Below are 16,975 nucleotides of genomic sequence, written 5' to 3' on the forward strand. Positions count from 1 at the left end.
ATGTAATCGAAACCAAAAGTTATCAAGACAATTTAAGAAAAGTGGGTCCAAAAGTACAGCAGTAAGGATGACGACTACGAATTAATTTTTTTGTGAATGTACATGTTATGTTTTATTGAAAACTGAAATTATCTCCAATATCATTATAGCAGAATTCTTCGTCGTGATATTTTACAGCTGTAAATAATGTTATACTAGTTCTCTAATTACTTTCTATTGTAAAATGTAATTATTACAGGGAAGTGCGTGACAAAATGTAATCAATATATCAGTTACATAATGGTAAACACCCAAAATCATAGCATACACTACAAACGAAGAAACAAACAATACCAAACAAATTCGCGCGACCACAACTCACTAGTAAAATGGTTTCAACGACGGTTATTTTGTTTTTGTTGTGTGTGAATGGAGGGACTGGTTATTATTATCGCTATATGGGTAAGAATATATCAGTTAAAGACTTTGATTTCTAGTAAATGTTTACTTCAATAACTATAAACCATGAGCGAGGAACTGTATTTGGTCTTGATAGTATGGTCAATTAACATCAATCATAATAGACTCTAGCCAGTACTTCGTCATGTTTGAAGTTGGACTTTGCTTTTGTATTCCCAGTCTATTTCCTTTTTAAGACTGATATGTCTCAAAAGATGCAAATTCGCTTGTGTGTGCGCACGTAACACTTGCAACAAATCCAAATAAAGCGTCTAGCTGTTTCATGTCAAACTATCATGACCATGTTTTCACGTTGTATGTATGTCTTTGTGTGTAATCATCGTGATCAATATTAATATGTACAAACATTATCATATTCTTCAGATAATCATTATCGTTAACTCAGGGTAACAATGTAGTCCAAATGTTCACACCATATATTTAGATATAAATATATGCATTAAGGCAGGATAAGTTTTTTTTTCTTTTCTAATTTTAGGAAGAAGACCAACATTTTTTGCTTCATTGAGTACATCCCTGACTCTGTCTAGCATTAATGACATAGTTAAATTTGAGGACGTTAGAGTCAATATTTATAGTGGATACAACCCTAGAACTGGAATGTTCACTGCACCAAGAAGTGGAGTCTATTCATTCTCCTGTACTATTATGGCTAACGGCAATAGTGAAGTTCAATTCCAGATGAACAAGAACTACCAATACTATACAGGAGGGTATGCTGCTAAATCCAACTTTGGGGCTCAAACAGTAAACTCGATCATGCAACTGAGGACTGGAGATAGAGTGTACATCAAACATAGGACTGCTAACTCTCAGAAAGTACTTGGGCATGGCTACTCGACATTTTCCGGCTATTATTTGTCTTATTAATAATAAAAAGATATTGTCTTCATTATTGATAGTCTCATTTATACTTGAAAATAACTTGTTTCTTTTTCGACTATTTTTTCATCTATTTAGGCATAAACGGTCATTTCAGTTCTTTTGTTTTTAATGATAGATGTGGTAATTGAAGTAGTATATTTTAAGATCTATGAGTGTCATATTTGAGAGAATCGATTATGGTTTTGTTATTTTCATATTTGAATAATTTGGGTTTTTCTTCTTCTTCCGAAATCATCAAAATGAGGTTTGCATCAAAATGATATGCACTTAACGCTTTTGGTTTAAAAATAATAATTGCGTACTGCATAGAGTGCCATTAATGGACCAACATTTATAAGGACTAAATAGAACAATGTATTTTAAGAATTTTTTTGTATATTTACGAGCCTGTCCATGAGAAAACCATGCAAAATAGTCCGGTATCAATATTTGCCAATCTTTATGAAATCTTGTTTGTAGGTTAACCTTACCATAACTACTGTAAATAAATATAATGTTTTGATCTGATTTATATATCTTGGCCGTAGGGGGCGCCATCTGTAATTTGGAAATTTTCGGATGAAAACCAACAGAAAATACAGAAAATAAGCATTTTTTGAAACAATATTTAATGTATTTATAAACATATCATCAACAAAAGTGGCATCAATTATAAAACATAAAACAAAGACCTTTTCATAGCCATATCTGCCATAAAAAAAAAATTGAAGTTACCCAAGGGCAGATAACTCTGTAAATTTTGCAATTTTGCAAATTTCCTATTTTCTAAAAAACGCCAAAGTTCATAGGGTTGTATATACTAAGATAACACTTTTATTTATTTCTTTTTGCTTTTTTTTACAATTATTCAAGTCTTAATTGCTACCATATAACAGGTTTTGCTTTGCATTTGAATATTAATAAAAAAAAATCCGATCCACTACCCCCCTTTTTTTTTCAAACTTGAAAAATTGATAAAATTCAAGATTCAATAAAGTAAACAGTGACTTATTAAAAATGAACACTGGAAGTGGGGTTTTACTCAGATTATACAAGAGACTACATGAAATTAAATATTTCTTTTAAAATATCTCGGTGGGTATGGACAATTTAAAATCATGGTGTTATTGGTTGGCAACAAATTTGAGCAAAGGAAAAAAAATGACACTTTTTGCAAAATAATAATTCTACCAGATATTAAAATTTGGTCTACATAAAAATTAATAAAAAGCAGACTACATAAAAATAATAAACACACAGTATTTAGAAAATAAAGTTTGGTTGCTTTAAAATGATAGGGGAGGGGGTGGCTAAACACCATTTTTTGCCTGTTAAAACAAATTATTTTCTGTGAAAGTACTTTATCAAATATTGCTGAATTATAAATAGAACATGAAAAAGTTGATATGATAAGATTCTAAACCTTTTGTAATAATGTATTTACACATTTTAGAACAGTCCTATCAAAAAGGGAGATAATTTATTATAAGGAGGTTAAAAACAAAAAATACACAATTTTCGGAAATAAGGTAACCCCTTTTGTTTCAAAATATTTTGAAAAGAATTCATGAATAGTTACTTTTTCCTTGCTTAAATTTATAGCAAAGTTGTTTTTATTAAAGCACAAAAAGCTGTATTCTATAAAAAAAAAATTAACATTAATTAACAACTACATGTCTATCTGATATCACTCGCCCCTCTTCTACAGAAAGCATGAATTTGTTTAACATGAAAAACATAACTGACCCCAAAACATTATTATAAGTTTGTGTATGTCCCTTAATGTAGCAATAATTTCAACATCTGAACATATGAATAATATAGTGTTTGACATACAATAAAATAACAACTTGCATGTAATCAAATGAAGATTAGTGAACACAAAGAGATAAATCTGGTCCTCTATAATTCTAATTATCTCCCATGGTAATATTTACAACAGTCTTATATAGAACAATGTTAGACCACTAACACTTACTACCTACTTGCATGCTTTAGTTTGAGGATTGATTTTTTTTATCCAAACACAACATTTGTATGTACATTTACTTACTAAAATTTATTAGACTGTTCTGAACACTTAAAAAAATGATTCTATAAATTTCATCATTACTTTTATGCTGTTTTTGTACCTAGTTACTTTCCTTTTATTTCACATAAAACTTTCAACATACTCATAGGTGTTCAATCAATTTAATTTGTCTTATTAAAGTATCATTTGTTTGATATTTCATCAGTAGAGGAAAAGAAAAATGGGCAAAACCCAAAAAATTAGCAAAAACTAGTATTTCAAGCTTTAAGTGTGACTATCAATTGGAGAATAAACATACCAGGAGAGGTGTCCCATTATCAATTATGCTAATTACGTCTTCTATTTTCAAGTTATTCTATACAATTAAGGTGGTACCTAACACTGCAGGGAGATAACTTTTTAAAATCAGTTAAACGTTTTACTCACATTGTGTTGTTAAGGTAATATTTAGCTTCTCAATGATTAAAATAAGTGTTTGTCAAACTGCTATATAACCAGTGTATTTTTTCTGATTAAACAGTTGGTTCAATTTTTTTGAAATTTTTATATCTTTGTCAAACTTTAAGGATCAAAGTAAATACTTTGTCAAAATTTTATCAAAATTAAACGAGTTAAATTGATTTCAGTTAAAGTGTTGGGTACCAACTTAAAATGGATAATTGTGAACAACAATATCTGCATAATAATACAGCAATATATAGTTTATGAAAAATCATTTTCAGATGCCAAAGCAACATTGATCATGTCAGCATGATACTCCAACGCATCTATTTCAGCTATGGCTTGTTGAAGATCTTCATCATTCTTGGTTTCTTTCTGAGTACCAGTATGAATTTCAATAGACTGTGCATTCTTTCTCACAAAGTTCGAAAACAGACTTCTTATTTGTGATGGTGAAAGCCATTCTTCCTGCTTAAATACTTTGTTCCCATCATCATCCCTTTTAGTTTTTAATTCTTCAGCTATATCCTCAAAATTTGGTCGTTTGCCTGTTGCGTTAAAATATTGATGAATTGAAGAAATGTAGTCTTTGACTTTTGTTGAGAAACGTTTGACAGACTTAGAAGTTTTCAATGCCCAGCCTTCATTGTTAAAAACCAAAACAGTTGAAGGAACTGTAGCTCGTACAAGCACTTTGTGTTCTCTCTCCACTGCAACACACTGTGAAGCCCAAGCTTTTTTAATAGAGTCAAACTGATTTTCTTTCTTACTATTGTACACATGATTACCAAGACATAGATGGTTTTCCAGATAACATAATTTTGTATACACTTTTGAGCAAGACATATCAGGACATGGATACAACTGGTGATTCGGTTCAGAAATTGACTGATCAGTTTCATGGCCATCATTCCTTGGTACTTCTTCAATAGTTTGCTCTTCAGGTCTTACAGAGAGGATTTTCAAGGAACCTTTGTTGTTAAGCAAGATTGGGAATGGCTCTTCAACCTACAAGAAGTGATATCCATATTACAAACATTACACATAATAAGCTAGCATTCTACTAACTTAATTTAAAATGCCAATAAAAAATTGACCAATAAGAAACCAAATGTAAATTAAGGTACATATGACCTTGATTTTGTATCAATAACAGAATTGTTTGTGCAAAATGTCAATAAGCTACCATCCAGGTTATTGAAAAAAATTGGACCTAGAAACTAAGTCAAGCAAGTTGAAATGTATAAACATTAAAAGAGTTGTTATGATTGCCAAATAGACAATAATCAATTAAAGATGAAATGAAGTGGTTGTAAGCAATTATAGGCAACCAACTGCCTTCAACAATGAAAAAATCCAGACTGCATCATATAGCTGTTCTTAAAAGTCATTTATGCCATTTATATTAAGGGAGATACAAATATAAATTAGACAACAGGATATATATAAAAGTATAGAATATTTACACTTAACTAATAATATATTTATTTTCAATTTTTTAATGTATACTAAACCAGGTTCACTTTTGCAGCCTTTTTAATCTTAATTCAAATGTTTACTGTGAAAATGAACCTGTAAGCAGACAACAGATATCTAAAACTTTAGTGAAGTGTACATTTTACATATGCAATATTCCATACAATTATACCTTAATCCTATTGTTATGTTTTTTTACCGTAAATCCAGTCAATGTTGCACTATCTTTAAACTGATTGGGTGGCAAAAAGCTTCCTGTACCAATCTTATAGGCCCATCTGCATGTCACTCCATTTTCGTGAAATGTGATGTTATTCATTTGACTGATGTTGGGAATTTTGGACACCATTTTTCTCTCGTGTTGATTGTCCACAGATACCACTGATGCCAATACACCTTTAACCCCACCATTTGCATGAAGTGCTGCTCTCATGTCTTGTGGTGTAACTATATCGTGTCCTTCTCCAGAGTACCTGTAAAATAAAATGAAAGTACATAAGTAAAGACATTAACCAACAACTAGCAAACTGGTTTAACCTAGCAATATACTGGGTCTGTCCCAAGTCAGAATCCTGTGATACAGTTTATTGCTATATATCCTATATGATTTTCGTTCATTGATTTGTACATGAATCAAGCTGTTAGTTGCTAACTAGCAATATACTGGGTCTGTCCCAAGTCAGAATCCTGTGATACAGTTTATTGCTATATATCCTATATGATTTTCGTTCATTGATTTGTACATGAATCAAGCTGTTAGTTGCTTAAATTGGTTTTTTATTTTTTTTTTTTAATTTCATAGTCATTTATAATTAAAAATGTGGTAGGGATATACTCATTGTTGAAGGTTCTTGTTTTTCATTGGGTGATTTAGTGCTGCTTCATGTCATTGTCCGGTATTTATTTTTTTCTTATATTTTCTCCTAAAAATATATTTATATATGACTTGAAATCATAACTGTCTAAAGGGTATGAACATATTTGTTTAAAAATAAGTTACCTGATCATATGCATTTTGCAATGAGCAGTCTTGGCATCACAGATGTCTTTCCCACTTTGTGCCTCACTAAAGTTGTATTGGAGAACCTTGATGGATGAACACGAGTTCAGATGCTGAATAAAAGAAAGCAGTGGTGCGCAGTGATAACATCCTGCATTGTCACTCTTCAAGAAGACCTCTTTCACTGTAGTCCTGACTGACAGTTGGTTTAACAAGTCTGTTAGTATATGGGCAACTGAGAACCAACCCTGAGTTCCTAACTGCAGAATATGGACAAAGGTTTGAACATCAAATTTGTCTGTATGAGTTGCAGGTGATTCACCTAAAATCTGTGAAGTTGTTATTACAGAAGAAATGTGCCAACCAATGCCTTTTTCCCATAGAAATCAGCTTGTGTTTCTCTGTGTTTTATAGGTAGGAACTTCATTGCCCAGTCCATTACAATAAAACATTGATGAGATTTTAATTGTAATAGTACATCTCTACGTGCCTGTTCTTGGTGTACTGTTCTAATACAATGAGCTTTCCAAGTTGATAAATTTAAAGTGGATATCTGCAAGTCATGGGTTATCTCCTCTTGGATGTCAGCAGGAATCGCGTTTCTGACAGATGATACTGCATCCAACATAACTGTATCCAGTACCCCTGTTGTTGAGCAGTCATCACAGGATTGGTCATGGTCATGCTCACATTTGTTGCTGAAACATTTTGATGTTGGATCACTAAGGCTGTATGTTGAACAGTGTTCTGCACATTTTGATTTGTTTTCCACATGCCCCTTCATCTCAAACTTCAGGTGTTGATTCACATGATCAAGTAATGATTTAAGCTTGACTACACATTCAGAAGATAAACCAAACATTTCCAATTTGGACACAATTTTAAGAAGAATATCAATTGCACGCATACCTTCAGAAGTGATATTGTCAAGTCCATGCATGTTTTTCTTTTGTGATGCTGCACAAGCCTTAACAATGTTAAACAGTGTGGATCTGCCTAGGCACTCATAACCCTCATCATTGCAGTATTGGCTGTATGAACTCACAAGTCTAGATGCAATTACATTTCTTACAACCTTAGGTATAGTTATCTCTAATCCAGATGACAATTTTAAGGTCTTGGATCCATAACCAACAGCCTGATGGTAAGTGGGGCAAGAAATAAATTCAATGAAATGCATTACTCTTGGCATGCTCAATCTGGAACGGTAGACCTTTGGTGGATTTATTAATTGTCCTGGAAATGTTAGTGTTGCATGTCTTCGGGCAGCATCAATTTTAAAAACACTAAGTCCTGGTACCAGTTCCATTAATCTTTCCTTTGTATGCTTATTTGCAAATAGGGATAAAATTTGCATCTGACTTAATCTGTTGTTCTGCTGTTGATAGGATGCAATCAATGCCTCAGTCATTGTGTCAGGTTTGTCTTCTTTTAATGATATCCACTTCTTGCACACATCTGTCAAAAGATTATTTTCTTGACCTGGTGCAACATACTGTGCAATCAACTGGATAGCTTCTGTAATAATTTTGGTATAATATGAGGATGAACTTTTTGAGAGGCTAATCCATGGCAACTGTAGCTATGAACTTTTCTGGAAAGCATTTTCATTGCAGCATTGAAAATCTCTCTTGGAGCCATGTTTTCTTCTTCCCAATCAGAGGTTGTGGTCTGGGAAAATGTCTGAGTGGATTGTGATGATAGTGGAAAGTCACATTCTGAATCTAAAAAAAAAATCAAATTATAATGGTTTTTTTAGAATTTTGGAACACTTTGATATCTAACAAAGTTTAATTTTGGACCCCAATTTGGACCAACTTGAAACTTGGGCCCATTATCAAAAATTTAAATGCATGTTGAAGGCCGTCCTTTAACCTATAATGGTTTACTTTTTAAATTGTTATTTGGATGGAGAGTTGTCTCATTGGCACTCACACCACATCTTCCTATATCTATAGTTTAAGCATATCAAAGAACCCCACATTTTCAATTTTTATTAAAATAAAACTAGTAAAATTTTGGACCATTATGTGGACCAATTCAATAAAGAGCCAAAAATCAAAAATCTAAATACATGGTTCGATTTAGCATATCAAAGCATTCAAGAATAAAACCCCATTGAAATTGGTCAAGAAATAAGCAATTTATACTATGCATTATAAAAGAATTGTTTTCAACCAATCGGGGGGCAGCAACCCAACAACCGGCGGTACAATTCATCTGACAATTTCAGGGCAGATAGATTTTAACCTGAAAAACAATTTAACTTCTTGTCAGATTTCCTCTAAATACTTTGGTTTCAAAGTAATAAGCCAAAATCTACATTTTACTCCTATGTTCTATTTTTAGCCATGGCTGCCATCTTGATTGGTTAGCTGGGTCACTGCACACATTTTTAAACTAGATACCCCAATGATGATTGTGGCTAAGTCTGGTTGAATTTTGCCCAGTAGTTTCAGAGGAGAAGATTTTTGTAAAAGATAACAAAAATTTATGAAAAATTGGTAAAAAAAGACTATAAAGGTCAATAACTCCTTAAGGGGTCAACTGACCATTTTGGTCAAGTTGACTTATATGTAGATCTTACTTTGCTGAACATTATTGCTGTTACAGTTTATCTCTATCTATAATAGCATTCAATATAATAACCAAAAACGACAAAATTTCTTTAAAATTACCAATTCAGGGGCAGTAACCCATCAACTATTTCTATTTTTAGCCATGGCCGCCATCTTGGTTGATTGGGCGGGTCACCAGACACATTTCTGAACTAGATACCCAAATGATGATTGTGGTCAAGTTTGATTAAATTTTGCCCAGTGGCAGTAGTTTCAGAGGAGAAGATTTTTGTAAAAGTTAACAACGACAGACGCAGGACGAAGACAGACACAGGACTACGAAGGACGATGGACGAGGGACGCCAAGTGATGAGAAAAGCTCACTTGGCCCTTTGGGCCAGGTGAGCTAAAAATGATTATTTGGACACCTTTTTAGCCCTTTAATTTCTAAACGGTTAGAACTATATGAAATCCCCAAAATCAATCCCAACCTTACTCTTTTAGTTTCAAACTTTGTGTTTAAATTTTATAGAAATCCATTCACTAAAACTAAGGTTATTGTCCAGAAATTAAGTGTCTTCAGACTTCTCTGACGACAGCAAATGTGATACCATTATACGATTTAAAATTTTGTTAACTGTGCATTTGCATTCAGGAATCGCAAATCAAATTTATTCGTTCATAGTGTGTTAATTTACGGTTTTTGATTGAGTTAAGCCTTCCAATTGATATTTTATCGTTTGGTTTGCTTTGTTGTAATGTTATGCTATTCTTTCAGAAAAGGGCAAAGGTTTGGTATCATTCAAACGTTTAATCCCGCTGCATATGTTTGCACCTCTCCTAAGTCAGGAATCTGTCTACAGTAGTTGTTGTTTGTTTATGTAATTTATACGTGTTTCTCGTTTCTCATCTTTTTATATAGATTTGACTGTTGGATTTAGTGTTTGAATGGTTTTACACTAGTAAATTTGAGAACCTTTATAGCTTTTTGTTTGGTATGTCAGCCAAGGCTCTGTGTTGAAGGCTGTACATTGACCTATAATGGTATACTTTTATAAATTGTTATTTGGATGGAGAGTTGTCTCATTGGCACTTACACCAAATCTTCCAAACTCTATATAAATTAGAAAGATCATATAATAGGGAACAGACAGAATACGGACAACAGAAGCATAGACTGAAAAACATAATAAATATAGGTTGGTAAAAAAAAAATTAATGATGCAAACACTTGTTATATGCCATAAACATTAGAGATCTGATTGCTTTGATTAACTTATTGATGGGATATAGAGATAGAGGATGTTTTTTTTTATAACTGAACTGTAGAAAGCACATGTATATTCTGATCTGAGAGAAGGAAATCATAGATTTCTTTAATGAAGGATTCTTGCCCTAAAATGAGAGTTACAATGTTACACCCCCCCCCCCCTCCCACACACACACCCCAATTGCACATTGTCCCAGGTCAACAACTATAAAATATTGTTTTTCTTTTATAATATGTTATAAATTGATATTTAAGCAAAATAAAGTTTGAGTTCTTGCAATTATAACCCTGTTGCCTTTTTTTGTAATAACAAAAACAGTGCAATAATTTCTGAATTGACAGAATTTACTTATTTATAAAAAGGAATAGTACTGTAAACACTTACTGGTGAAAGCTAAATTATCAGATTCTTCTGCATTTGAAATTCCTGTTTCTGTTGTGAATAGTCTTTCTGAACTGTCGTTAAATTTTCCTAAAACATTATGAAAATAATGAAAACAAAAAATATAAATTAAAAACTTATTGTTATTATTGTTATTTTTGTAAAGAGTTATGCCCAAGCCAAGTGCTAGGGACTCTTTGGGATGAACAGCAGCGGAAAAAGCACTATTTCTTTGCTTTTTGTGTGTTTTTTGGCTGTGCATGAACTAATTTTGTGTCAGTGATGGATACACTTGTACCCCATATCCTTTGTTTTAATATAAATGTAACCAGGCATTATACTTAGAAATCAACACCAAAAAATACCACAAACATACTTCTCAACAGGCAATAAATGCAATGTCAATGATTTGCCTCCGGAAACCCCCAAAAATAATTCGGACAAAAATAAGTCTAAACAAGAGGTGCACAATGACATTAAAATAAAATTTCATAAATTCAATCAGCCTGTTCAGGAACTGCATAGTCAGAAAAAAATGACAAACCTATTAAACAGACAGTTCATTTATACAAATTGTGTTCAATTTGGAAATTAGTATGGCGTTCATTATCACTGAACTAGTATATATTTGTTTAGAGGCCAGCTGAAGGACGCCTCCAGGTGCAGGAATTTCTCGTTACATTGAAGACCTGTTGGTGACCTTCTGCTGTTGTTTTTTTATTTGGTCGGGTTGTTGTCTCTTTGACACATTCCCCATTTCCATTCTCAATTTCAGTTCATTTATAAATATGTTTTGACGTTTAGTATGATGTCAATTTTCAGTAACTAGTACACAACTTTTGAGGACCACCTCCAAGTTCGGGAATTTCTCGCTGCGTGGAAGACCCATTGGTGACCTTTGGCTGTTGATTGCTCTGTGGTCGGGTTATTGTCTCATTGACATATTCCCCATTTCCATACCAAATTTAAACCCTATCTCTTTATATATTCCTGAATATGTACCTTGCCCACTTCAAGAAGTAAGGAGTACACTTAGGCACATTTATTTTTACTTCATCTACAAGCATGTACATACCAATATCAGTTATCAAAGCCTGCTTGCTGTCTTGAGATACAGGATACTTTCTGATGCAAGAGTAACATATTCCTAAAAGAAAGAGAAATAATTTACAATGATGCTTGTATATATGTATGTTATAAATATTACACATAGTACCCAAAGATAAGTAGGAAGTGCAGACAAAGAATTCTAATAAAAACTGTAGTAATTCTAAAACAGATGTCCTCCACTTAGTGCATGTACATGTAGTAACTCTAATAATAATTGTAGGCTTGGAAGACAAAATACAAACTTTGTCTCAAGTCATTTTTCAGTTAAAACAATTTATACCATAACATCATGTCATGCATGTACAGTGACTAAAAAATCATTCATTATATTATTATTTTATATAGGGACCTTAAGCTTGCACATGTAGATCATGTACAAAGGAAAATTGATAATTAAAATGTGTATTTACATTTTTCTAGTTAGACTCATATTTCATGTATTTGGAAATTCAATATATCTTTAAAGTGCCCTGTGGAATGGTGGAAGTCAAATCATGCTAAATGTGTGTAACATTTGGTAAACTTCTTTGTGATTGTTGACTAAATTTTGACAGGAAAATTTTGATTCATTTGGCAGATTTTGTTATCAATATTATTTGATGGCTTAGTTCATCACAGTTGTTGTGAGTCAGTTTTCAAATGATTCTGCTCTAACCAGTTCTCGGACTATATAACACCTGCAGTGAGGTGATAGACTAATAGTTTCTGTTGATCTGTGTTAGTGTTAACATGTACATTTGTACCAATCTGTGTTGACATATATGACATATGCATAGTAATTATAGCCCCCCCCCCAAAAAAAAAAAAACCCACCACCACCACAAACAAATTGTCTCAGAATATCTCCCAAATATTTTTTTACGCATGACATTGATGTTTTGTAAGAATTTTATTTCATCGAGTATTTCATATGAAGTACATTTACATTGTACATGTATAACCCCCTCCCCCTCCCCCTTTTCCATACAAAGTTTTATCTAAAGAAATTTTATCACTTTTAAATCATACTAGAAATTTGTACCTGAACCAACTGGCAGAGATATTCTCTTTGTCATCCATAGCTCTTTGCATACTGATGCTGGTATGCCTCTGTTTGGTTTTGCAACACTCTGGTCTGGATGTGTAGGTGACTGGCACTTTCTCGTTAGAAGCCTCTAATATATTCCAAAATCATCCCTGTGTTTCGGGCATATGTAAATGTCACATGAAGAACAGTCTATTGAAAATATCCCACTTCTGTACAGTATTAAAAGCCCTTCTGGTAGTTCATAGTCCGTGGAGTTACACCCAAGACTACGTAAATGGGTACTTGTGGGTTTGTCACATTTGGTTATAGGGATACACAGGACATTTGAAGCATAATGCAATGACTGACCACATTCAGATTTATAAGCAAATGTACATTTCATTTCATTCTTTTTCTCATACTGCATTGTTATGCATTAATTACATAACTACAGATTGTCCATGAAATAATACAGCAGAAGATGTGGTTCCATTTTGTCTCCAATGTAAACATTAAAGAGTACAATCAGGGGAGGTAAATCAATCTTTTACTGGGGCACCATGAAGGTTTATTCTCATTTTTTGTACAGACAGAAATTAAAGAATAAGTTTGAAATTAAAATTAAATCAAATATATCTACCAAATAAATATTTGAAATTAGAACTGTTATTTCCTGATACAAATGTATAAACTATAGTGTATGAATATTGGATTAAGATAGGAAAAATATTTTGATAATTAAATTTATTTTAAACCCTTGAATTTCTCAATTTTGACTTTAAAAAATTAATATTGTGTTTAAATTTTTCCCTTCAATTATTTTCTATATACCAGTAACTTTAAGATAAAATTGAGGAGTTTGTTGACAAGTAAATAGTATATTCTGCCTGAAATTCTTCTTTTTTTCGTTAAAATTTTTGATTTTTTTGACATGCTCAAAATGTCATTAAAACTTATTTGCAAAGCAAAAGCTTACAGATTCTGAAGATATCAACCTTATGAAACATAAAAAGCACAACAGAAACAAAATTCAAGTGTTATCTTGCAAATTGTTAACTTCTAAAAACAGTAAGCAGCATCAACCTCTCTGTACCAATTATTTTCCAAAAGTTGGCATGATGCCAATTCATAACATTTGACGGTAAAAAACATTTTTATGCAGTTGAAAACATGTTTAACTTGCATTCTGTCAAAGAAAATTACTACATTTGCTATAAAAATGACAAAAAAAACTTTTACAAAGATGGCCATTTTTTCATAAGAAAATGATTGTGCCAATGCGTGAATGTGTTCTAAAAATAGAATTGCTTATTTCTAAAAATAGAATCAAATATTTGCACTTTTGATGGTTTTCACAGAGTCCCTACATGGTAGCCTTCCAGATACATGTCACATAACATTATATTTCGAAACTAGCTTCCGGACGATTTTTGGCATATTGCATGGTTTTCAACAAACACTTATTCCTTATTACAAAGCCTTTTCCATAGCATAAATAATGCCGAGCACATTACCATTAATTACTGGAATGGAAAACGTGGAGACAATGTGGCAAATACTAGTATTAATTCAAGACACAACATTCCTACAATCTCGACACAGCCCGGAACATTAGACCAATTATGTTAATTCTGTTCTAAATCTAAAATGAAAATTCAAGGCAGGACGCTACAATACTATATCCCACTAGGGATTGAGAAACACTTGTACAGTATATTGATGTGTTGAAATGTTGTTGAATAATACTCGGCCAAGTTACGAGCTGCCTTTGTATTTAAATCCTTCATACTCGATTTAATGGGTATTCGTCACAGAGAATTTATGCATGCAGAGATAAACAAGAAGGATATGTGATCACCATGCACAAACTAAACTAAAAAAAAAGATCATCAATCTAATATCTTATAAAATAATAAAAAAAGTTAAGGGTCAAAACTTAAATCTAAAAAAAAAATGTAAAAAGAGTGCACATGCTGAAATGTCTCGCTTTTTTCCCTAACCATTGATTTTATGAATGAGTTCAAGGTCAGATTAACCAAGCTGGAAATACAAGTTCACCTTACAATCATTCCATACACAAAATAGGCTTTAAATATAGTTGACCTATTACACATCTAAAAAAATAAACCTCGAACATGAGGCCAAGGTTAGATGAACTCGGCCAGACAGATATGTACACCATACAAACATTCCATGCTTTAAATAAAGTTGACGTTTGCATATAGTACATGTAGTAACTTAGAAACAAACTAACCAGAATTTTTTTTAAAATGAACAACGAAACATTAAAATGAGGTCAAGGTCAGATGATTATTGCCATATAGGTATATTTGGTATCGGTGTGATCCAAGGCACTGTGTTGAAGGCCAAACTTTTACCTATATTAATGTACTTCTACAAGGGGGGACTTAAATGGAGATTGTCTAATTGGCACTATTACTTCATTTTGTATATCTGCATAAACCTTACAATAATTCCATAACCAAATAAAGTGTTGGAATCTGTTTCTCTAATTAATTTATTATTAAATAATATACATGCAAACTCTTTTCAAGTGATCTGCCAACATGTGTTCTTTTATGGGAAGTCATCAGGCATAATCTCCTTTCCCGTGACACCACAATAGAAAAGTCAGAGGAAAGCAAATGAACTTGACGTCATTATCGAATTTTGACCAATGAATAAAGGCAACAGTAGTATACCGCAGTTCAAAACGATCGAGAGAAGACAAATCCAGATTACAAACTAAAACCGTGGGCAAAATAGAAATTAAAAGAGGAAAATAATGAAATAACAGAACAAAAAAGTGTAACAGAAAACATACAACCATGCAACATTCATAGAAACGAACTATTAGATAATAGCTGCCATATAATATCCTTACTTGGTTATTGAACCATACATTGCTTAAATAATAAGATAAAAACAGATTCGGTAAAGGGGATATCAGGTAAGAATTACTCTAAATATCAGCACCACCTTTTTTAATCCTACAAATACTGTAAACCAACTTAATTTCGCGTGCTAATTATTTTCGCGTAATTCGCGAGTAGAAAAATAACGCGAATATAAATCGTCGCGAATAAATAAAATTTTGATATTTGCTTATTATAATACATCCAGTAAATTGAAAATCTCAAAATTAAATAGCCGCGAAGTGGTCTAGAAAGGGTAATTACGCGAAATAAAGTATCCGCGAAAATAAGTTGTAGGAAGCATATTTTTATTCTTCCCTCGTCAGTATTCAAACTCATATGCTATTGGGATATCGAGGCAACACCGTCTAAACCAGACTACTTCCGTATAATGTGGGCTTGTTAATTCCTTAACTTGTTAATTCCTTAACAAGTTGCATTTAGAGAATAACTTCTCGAGAGAAACGTTATCTTTTCACATTGTTGCCGATAACCAAACTAAACTTTCGAGTATTTATATTTCCGCTATCCATTTTCTTTACGATATTCTAATAAAGTACGGTATTTATTTGTTAGACTAGAATACTGTTAAGTTATATACTATTTGTATGAATTGTAGATATTTAGCGCATCTTAAAGATAAGGGAGCTACCATTTGATTTTTAGGGGGGGGGGGGGGGGGGGCTAGGATGAAAAATTTTGTCCTGCATTTTTTTTTAGTTGTAATCTCTGTCCTGCCTTTTTATTTTTCACTTTATTATGTCCTGCCTTTTTTTATTTATTAGTTTATCCTGACTTTTTTTACCTGAATTGTCATCCTGCCTTTTTTTTTTGCAAAGTGTCTCATCCTGCCTTTTTTTTTTTACTCAAAACTCCTGTCCTGCCTATTTTTTTCAAATTTCATCCTAGCCCCCCCCCCCCCCCTAAAAATCAAATGGTAGCTCCCTAATACAAGTTGGTTTTTATTTAACGAGTCTGTTATTCTTACAAAAACCTAAACAGAACCAAAAGAAGATCTACCGGAATACCACAAAGAACCACGATACCAGAGTACCACACTACCAAAGAAGGGTATTTTGTTACAACTTTAGTTCATATATACTTATACATTGTTATAAAACACATTCTTATAGCAACACACTAAGGGCTACACATTTATAGTTTAACATCAAAGCCTGACCGCTCGGTTTTCGTTACAATATATATGAACGAACAATAAAGATATTGTTTAACCTATACACAGTAAGCAAAACAATTAATTACTGGAGAACAGGATGTATAATATTTTATTTAATCTCAGTTCTAAAAACGGTTACACTTTATCCAGCAAACAAGGACAATAAATTATGACCAAAAGTAATTAAATTGCACGATGAATTTAAACCTATATGCTTCAATTCAAATACGTCAGATTGTTTAAGTCACTAACAAAGAAATCCGAACCGAAAGTAGATCTACTTTG

General features: G+C 32.5%; 3 protein-coding genes across 3 annotated transcripts; 1 reads left to right on the plus strand and 2 right to left on the minus strand.

Moving 5' to 3' along the window:
- Positions 1-289: 289 nt before the first annotated feature.
- Positions 290-1,354, plus strand: LOC143070554 (complement C1q-like protein 3). The gene is made up of 2 exons (XM_076244802.1): positions 290-441; positions 938-1,354. The coding sequence occupies exons 1-2, from the start codon at positions 369-371 to the stop codon at positions 1,327-1,329; spliced, it is 465 nt and encodes a 154-aa protein (XP_076100917.1). The 5' UTR covers positions 290-368; the 3' UTR covers positions 1,330-1,354.
- A 379-nt stretch (positions 1,355-1,733) lies between these two features.
- LOC143071894 (uncharacterized) lies at positions 1,734-6,968 on the minus strand. Its single transcript, XM_076246566.1, has 3 exons — positions 6,273-6,968; positions 5,472-5,745; positions 1,734-4,804 (listed from the first exon to the last, which is right to left on the minus strand). Exons 1-3 carry the CDS (start codon positions 6,284-6,286, stop codon positions 4,058-4,060), a joined length of 1,035 nt encoding a protein of 344 aa, XP_076102681.1. The 5' UTR covers positions 6,287-6,968; the 3' UTR covers positions 1,734-4,057.
- An 8-nt stretch (positions 6,969-6,976) lies between these two features.
- LOC143071895 (uncharacterized) lies at positions 6,977-14,041 on the minus strand. Its single transcript, XM_076246567.1, has 4 exons — positions 12,614-14,041; positions 11,558-11,629; positions 10,486-10,572; positions 6,977-7,996 (listed from the first exon to the last, which is right to left on the minus strand). The coding sequence occupies exons 1-4, from the start codon at positions 12,645-12,647 to the stop codon at positions 7,776-7,778; spliced, it is 414 nt and encodes a 137-aa protein (XP_076102682.1). The 5' UTR covers positions 12,648-14,041; the 3' UTR covers positions 6,977-7,775.
- Positions 14,042-16,975: the final 2,934 nt, after the last annotated feature.

Source organism: Mytilus galloprovincialis, chromosome 4, assembly GCF_965363235.1.
Source record: "Mytilus galloprovincialis chromosome 4, xbMytGall1.hap1.1, whole genome shotgun sequence".
In the NCBI taxonomy this organism is placed as follows: Eukaryota; Metazoa; Mollusca; class Bivalvia; order Mytilida; family Mytilidae; genus Mytilus; species Mytilus galloprovincialis.